This window comes from Geospiza fortis, unplaced genomic scaffold (genome assembly GCF_000277835.1).
Source record: "Geospiza fortis unplaced genomic scaffold, GeoFor_1.0 scaffold2, whole genome shotgun sequence".
Lineage (NCBI taxonomy): Eukaryota > Metazoa > Chordata > Aves > Passeriformes > Thraupidae > Geospiza > Geospiza fortis.
In genome coordinates, this window is record NW_005054366.1 from 1,300,327 (window position 1) to 1,307,175 (window position 6,849).

Below are 6,849 nucleotides of genomic sequence, written 5' to 3' on the forward strand. Positions count from 1 at the left end.
TGATCATCTCAGCTATTCAGATTAGAGGAGGGAAGATCCAAATTGCCTTTGGCTTAGATTTTTGCAAAAACCAAACCAAACCAGTGTTCTCCCTCCACCTGGGGTGATGGGTGTAGGTTTTCAGCTACAATCAAGTGGGGATTCTTAAAAGATTATATAAATCAACAGAATAAATTGTTTTCCTAAAGGCTCCTGCAGGAACATGTGTTGGTCCTGGCTTGGGAAGAGTCTCAGCTGACTTAGTCAATTGAAATTCACTTTGATCGCATTAGCTTCTCCTTTAAAACCAGACATGTGAGGAAAATACACAGTTCCATGTGGATAAAGAAAGAAAACAAGCTGCCCTTGCTCTGAAATACATGAGGTTTATCCAGTGCAATGAAAAATGGTGGAGGCAAAGGTTTGTCCTCAGGCAACTTCATGAGATCAGAACAGAGAGATGGGGAACTGCTCACTGCCCTCATGCTCTGCCCAAATCAGGAAAATTCAGGGGATGCATCCCTAAACTGTGAAGACAGTGGTTCCAAATGAAGTGAAGCATGAATATCAGCATCAGGAACATCTGTATGCCCAAGGGAATTTCTGTATGTAACTGAAGGACAGAGAATGGGAGATTCAGATCACTGTACAGGATGTGTGTCTTGGCTTGGCAGTGGAACAGTGGACAGTGTTTTCACATAAAGTATGTTATTTTCCTGTGAATTAGAAACAGATGTAATTTCTTTGAGTAAAGATGCTTGGGGGGTTCTTCTGCAACGTTTGTCTTTTTCTGTCAGGATGCCAACTGGCACAACCCAGCCGAGAAAATCCTTAGTTGTATTAGTACCATTTTCCATTGTACCCTTCCAAACAATCTCCCAGCACAATGTGCTGGCATCAAGGTAAAACACTCTGTCCATTCTCCCTGGATCTCCAGGTGGGTGCCAGACAAAAACAGGAAGGTACAGCTCTCCATGGCTGCATTGATTCTTGCCTGGATGCAACAGGGAAAATTGGCATCCAGGTGTTGGGGGAGTTGACCTATCCATCCCCAAGGATGCTTTATTCCTGCTCTTCTTTAATGGCATTGAAACGGAAAATGTGGCACCCTGTATGTCCTAGGGAGATATTCCTGGGGAGCTCACAGGCTCTTTTTGGAGCTCCCAGCTCTGTTTTTCCTCCTGCTTTCCCTTGGTTATACAAGCTTTTATTTTTGATACGGCCCATATAAGGCGAGTCCATCTACAGACAGCTTTTCCTTACATTCCCCCTTGCCAAGATGATGTCACCTTAAAAACGAGACTTACAAAAGGTTAAGCTGTGATTAGGCAGATCGTGTCGCCTCCAACTGTGATCTTTGGCGGAGCGAACACCGTGCGGATGGAAAGGGGAAGATAAGGGTGCTGTGCTGCTGCCAGTGGTGCTGAATTCTGGTGGAGCAAAGCACACTGGCAGCATTGTGCCAACTCACTGTGCAAAGGCTGAGCAGCTTCTCGGCCTCCTTAGTGGTTTGCTTGGTCCTGGATCTTGGATCTTTTCTTGCAGAGGTAAGAAATGTATCTTTTTTCCTTCCTTTGCACCTAAAATTATCTTGTGTTACTTTCTGGATCACAGTCTGGACTGATGGATGCAACAAATGGCTCTTGGGAGCATCCATGCTGTACTCAGCTGCCTGCCAAGAGTCACACTTTCCCTCAAGTGCTACACTTAAAATCTTTAAACCTTTTGCATTTTGTTGACAAATATCTTTGTAAACCCCTGAACTGTCGAGCAGCATGTGGAGGTGGGGAGGAGGTTGTATCACTTGGTGTCGGAGCTCGAGGGAATGGGTGAGCCTGCCAAGTTCTGTGATCTAGGGTTGGCCACAGGAGCCCAACATAAATATTTTAGTAACAGAATTATTTTAACTTCATTTTAATGGATGTTTAAGCTGTTTGTTCAGCTTAAAATTGTTTTAAAGCAACATGTTTCCATGTGCTGCTCTCAGGAGAAGACAACGTGAAATGTTAATTCACAGAATTCTGTGAAATGTTAATTTGCTTTGTCTGGGAAGGGGAAGATTATTTGATTTGACAAGTTGCTGTAACATTCCACCTGGGGACTGCAATGCTGCTCGGCCCTCAGTGCCCACAGTGCAGAGCTGGGACAGGTCTGTCAGTGTCCCCTGCCTCCCCTGTGCCACTGCCAGACCTGCAGCTCCACCAGCAGCAGTCCCCTCATGGGTGACATCGGGGTGGTGGCCTGGCCCAGTGGCAGAGAGCAAATGGGGACAAGGCACATCCAGTGGTTTTCCATCTGGCTGTGGGTGCAAGCTGGGGTTTTCTGGTTTGTTTTGGTTTGCAGTTGCATTGAGTGGGTTTATTCTCAAATGCGGGAACTGTTTTGAAAGTGCTGAGAACTTGGCGGGATCAGCAGCGGAGTTATTTGAGGCATCCCAGCTGGTATCCCTTCCGTTCCCTCCCGGCCTGGACAGCACAGGCAGCCCAAAGCCTGCCCCATGGATGGGAAACCAACTGAGCTGGGGTCTGGGTTTGCTGCTGCCCTAGTCCGTGGTCACAAAGGGGAGCTCTGTGCTACCCAGCTGTCCCCAGAGCTGGTGTTGAGGGCTGTGTGCCCTCAACACCAGATAGTGGGATCTGATGGGAACAGCTTCTCTGGCTGTGGAGCTCTGCAAGCCTGGTATCACCATGTAATGGTTCCCTAGCCCTCATTCCCTTTTAGCACTCTCTGTACTTCCAAGCTTTGCCATGTCCTCAAAAGATCCTGACTTGGCACAAGCAAGTCTCTGGTGAGAGCCAGCACTTGCCACTCCATTGGGTCTGTGCTGGGGCCTGAGGGGAGTGATTGATGGTTCTCAGGTCCCAGAAAACCCTTGGCACATTAAGCACCTGATGCCCAGGAGCTGCTTTCCTTCACTCCCCATCTCCCCTCCTCCTACCAGGACCCCGCTGCAGCCACAGAGAATTCCCAGGGGAATGCGGGGCTCTGTGGGAACTGCACTCCCACGTAAGACTCTGAAACTGAGCCACAGCTGAAAAAGCATTCAGGGGCAGAAGCAAGTCCTGACACAGATCCCTGTTAGGAGGTATTTTCCTTCAGAAGCACGGGAGGAAAAAACCCCAAACTCAAGAGTAAATGAAAAACACAGTAATGAGAAGCTTTTCTATAGCTTTCATTTTAATTCCAGCATGTAATGAATGATTTCCCATCAAGGCAGAGAGGAGGTGGAATGCTGCACACCCTCAGAGTGCAGTCAGAATAAATAAATCCCATGTTTGCATCTTTACGGTACTGTCCTCTGCAGAAGTGACAATGTCCTGGCTTGTGAGCTCATGGCTGACAGGACTTCGTGCCTGTGCAGGGCAGGAAGAGGCAGACAGCAGCTGCCCTTTCCCTCTGGCAGGGTCTAATGTCACCTCCAAGGTCCAGCATGATGCATCCCTGGACCTGAGCACACCTCCGTAGAGGAGGAGAGGAGCCCAGGGGAGCAGTGAGTGCAGAGCTGAGGCCATGTGCAAGGAGAGCATCCTGACGTGGGATGGGGGACCAGCTACGTCGCGATGTCATGGTCACGTCTTGGCAGCCGCAGGAGGAAGGTCTGCAGGGAGCCGCTGCGTGGGAAACCTGCCCGCTCCTTCTTCTGCTTCCAGGTCTCCTCTTCCACAGAGTAGAGGAGCGTCAGCATCTTGTTGACAGTGTAGATGGTGTCACCCCTGACAATGGCAGTGAAGAGAGCTCCCTTGCTGTTCATGAACTGCCCGGGCAGGGCGCTCCACTGCCGGGACGTCAGGTTGAAGCAGTCGATGACACAGCGCAAGAAGTCGTCGTAGGGGCCGTTGCGCATGACGTAGAGGTTGTCACGATGGGCCACCATGCAGTGCCCGTAGCTCTGGTGCCGCTTGAGCTCGGTGATGGGAAGCCACACGTCTTGCTGGGTCTCGTACTCGTAGATGACAGTGGTGTCCAGTGGCTGCCACAAGCAAACGAAGATCTGCCCCAGGGCTTGGGCACAGGGCGCTGCCGTGCTCGGTTGCGGCAGGTCAGAGACGAAGGTCCAGGTGCTGGAGGCCAGGTCGTACCTCTCCACAGATTTGAGCGAGATCTTCTCATACTCACCTCCGATGGCATAGAGGTAGCCCTCGTGGCCCACTAGCCTGACATCGTAGCGCAGCTGGTGAGGGCTGGGGAACTCGCTCCAGGCGTTGGCATCAGCATCGTAGCAGAAGCTGCTCTCCACCACCTGCTTGTTGGCCCCGTAGACACCACCCACGATGTAGATCTTGTTATCCATGGTTGCCATGCCGGCTAGGAATGTGCTGGCGCTCAGCGGAAGGCAGGAGAGGGTCCTCCATGTGTTGGTCTCCTCGTCCAGGTAGCAGATGGTCCTGGAGAGGTCCTCCAAGAACTCGAAGGTGGGTGTGTGGGCTCCCACTGCCACAAAGGTGCTGGGTAGGAGGGCTTCCACATAGGCCAGCAGGTCATCGGAGAGGCAGTCCAGGTACTCCTCCAGCTCAGCGTAGCTGTCCCTGATGTAGAGTGCGGCACAGTGGAAGAGATCCAGGAGGCCAAATATGGCAGCGGCTTGATACAGCAGGATGCAGTTGTCAGAGTTGATGGAGTGGATCAAGTACTTGGCCAAGGGCTTCACCTGCAGGAAGGCAGCACATTCCACTGCCTGGAAGGTCTCCTCGCTGCCAAGGATGGGCCTCTCTCCCGCCAGCACCCGCAGCATGGCGAGGAACCCAGCTGCACTCAGCTCCCCCAGCCCGATCTCCTCCTGCGTGCTCTCCCTCATGCCCGAGCGGAAGAGGGCACGGAAGTACTCACTGCTCTCCACCAGCAAGGACTTCTCCACCGAGAACGACTGCTCCTCCACCCGGATACGCACCCGCTCCGGGGCTCCTGCCTGGGAACCTTCCTCCTCTGGGGTCATCCTCGCCAGGGACCTCAGCAGCTCTCAGGGGTGGGGGAGCACCCGATGTCCCTCTGTGCCGTGCCCCTGCACAGCCCCCTCGGCCTTCTCCAGCCTTTGATGCCTTTGCTGCACTGCCCAGCGGCCTTGTAATATAAATACCTTGGGCTAAAGATAGCTGAGCTCGTGACCGGGGCCCTTCAAAGGCATCCACCAGGCTCAGCTGCCCCCCCAAGCTCAGGCAGGGTTCCAGTGTCACCAGCCAGCACTGGGCACAGCAGAGGTGCCTGGATCATCCCATGGAGTATGCCCAGCCACTCAGGAGATACCAGGTTTTGCTTTCTCCACTGTCAAGCATCCTCCTTATGATGCCTTATGATGGACGGAACAGTCCCCAGCCTGGGGAGGGCAACACACTTGCATGGCTGGGAAGAACATCTGGCCACAATATTTTTTTTTCCTTTAAAATGTGGAGTTTACAGCCCAGGGAGGTAAACAACATCAGCAAATCTCTTTGCCACCCATCTTGGCCATGGGAAAGGGGCTTGGCTGTTCCTCAAGTGTTGCCATGGACAGAGAGAGACCTTCTTTTGTGACCCTCTCCATGGCAGCGGCATCTGCTACATCCGTCCCAGCTGCAAGGAGCCATAAGCCAGCCTGTGCTTCATCTGGGGATCTCAAGGTGAGAAAAAGGAAGTGCAGCAACCTCTTCTCACCAAAAACCTCCCCTCTGGCCTCAGGGCTTGCTCAGCTCCCCATAATACCTGGCTGTGGGAAGAGATAAACCCCTGTTTACTGACACAGAGCTTGACAGTGAGGAAAAGTGTTATTTGTGGCACATCACTTGTTTGTGTGCTAATCACAGATTTTTCTGGCTAGAAATCCCATTTCAGCTCCGCCATGGGGTGCCAAGGAAGGATGACAACAGGGCTCACTTGGGGGCTCCTTCCTGGATCTCCCCATCACTACCTGTGATTAGTTTGCAGCTGGTGTTTTGTTTTAATGAATAATTTAACTTGAGTAGCTCATCCTGTTGAAGGTCTATTTTTTGCTCCCTCCTTAACCCCTTCATCTCGGCAGCTGGGAACTTTCCAGGCAGTGCATGATGGCAAAGCTGTTGCCTCAGGATCATGGCCACAGTGGGTTCTCCCAAAAATCTGAGTTTAGGAAAGAATGGGAGAATTTTGCACTTGCACCACTGTCATTGATCCTCATGGATACCCAGCTTGAATACCATGTTTAGTTCCAATTTTAAGCACCTTAGACCTGTGACCAAAGGGGGTCTGGGGTAAAGGGTCCTCAGAGGGGCTCTGCTTCCCTCAGGGGAGTTATCCCTGTGATCCCCATCCCTGGGGCTTGCAGGGACTTCCACACTCCCAGACTATTTTGGGAGGGTTTAAAAATATCCTGCCTGTATTAACGGGCAATATTCCCAAAGGCTCAGCAGCCCCGCATGGCCGCGGAGCAGCCTCGGCCCCCCAGCCTCGGCTGTGGCCCCCCCGCAGTCCCTCGGGGCCGGCCCAGGGGCCGCATCCTGTGGTCCCGGGCATCGAGCCCTATCCCAAATGGCCGTGATCACCATGACAACGCTGACTTCAGCCTCCGCCACCTACTCAGGCTCAGAGCCACTGGGTGCCGGCTGATGGATTGGTACGGGCACTGGTGAGTACTCCCCGGGCGCCCTCTTCCTCTTGGCACCGAGGCTTTTGGGTGGCAAAAGGGTATTTCTGTCCCTCGAAAGCCTCTGCCGGCAGCAGAAGGTGTCTGTGCTTGATTGCGTCCAAAGGAGCCGGGCAGTGGCGCGCAGGGTGGCTGCAAAGGCAGCTCCGGGTCTGCTCCTGCCTGCCGGAGCTGGGATGAGTGCCCCGGCCTCAGCCAGGACAGAGGGACCAGGCTTGGGCATGCTGGGACACGCGAGGAGCTGAGCGCTCAGGAAGGTGCCGGGACACGGCGAGGTG

The 6,849-nt window shown here is 53.0% G+C and overlaps 2 protein-coding genes across 4 annotated transcripts in view; one reads left to right on the top strand and one right to left on the bottom strand.

The window, feature by feature from the left end:
• Positions 1-6: 6 nt before the first annotated feature.
• RASL12 (RAS like family 12) overlaps positions 7-6,849 on the top strand; it is an 11,141-nt gene continuing 4,298 nt past the window's right edge. For 2 of the 3 annotated variants that reach the window (XM_031059719.1, XM_031059718.1), the window contains exon 1: positions 6,346-6,553. The gene's annotated coding sequence lies outside the window, so the exon portion shown is untranslated. Of the gene's footprint in view, positions 1,527-6,345; positions 6,554-6,849 lie in introns of those variants that run through there. The other variant, XM_005424237.2, reaches the window with a different exon arrangement.
• On the bottom strand, positions 3,525-4,927 carry KBTBD13 (kelch repeat and BTB domain containing 13). Its single transcript, XM_005424236.2, has one exon. The coding sequence runs from the start codon at positions 4,910-4,912 to the stop codon at positions 3,530-3,532; it is 1,383 nt and encodes a 460-aa protein (XP_005424293.1). The 5' UTR covers positions 4,913-4,927; the 3' UTR covers positions 3,525-3,529.

Coding starts and splice junctions, on each gene's coding strand:
- KBTBD13 (XM_005424236.2), bottom strand. CDS start 4,912: ATGACCCCAGAGGAGGAAGGTTCCCAGGCAGGAGCCCCGGAGCGGGTG.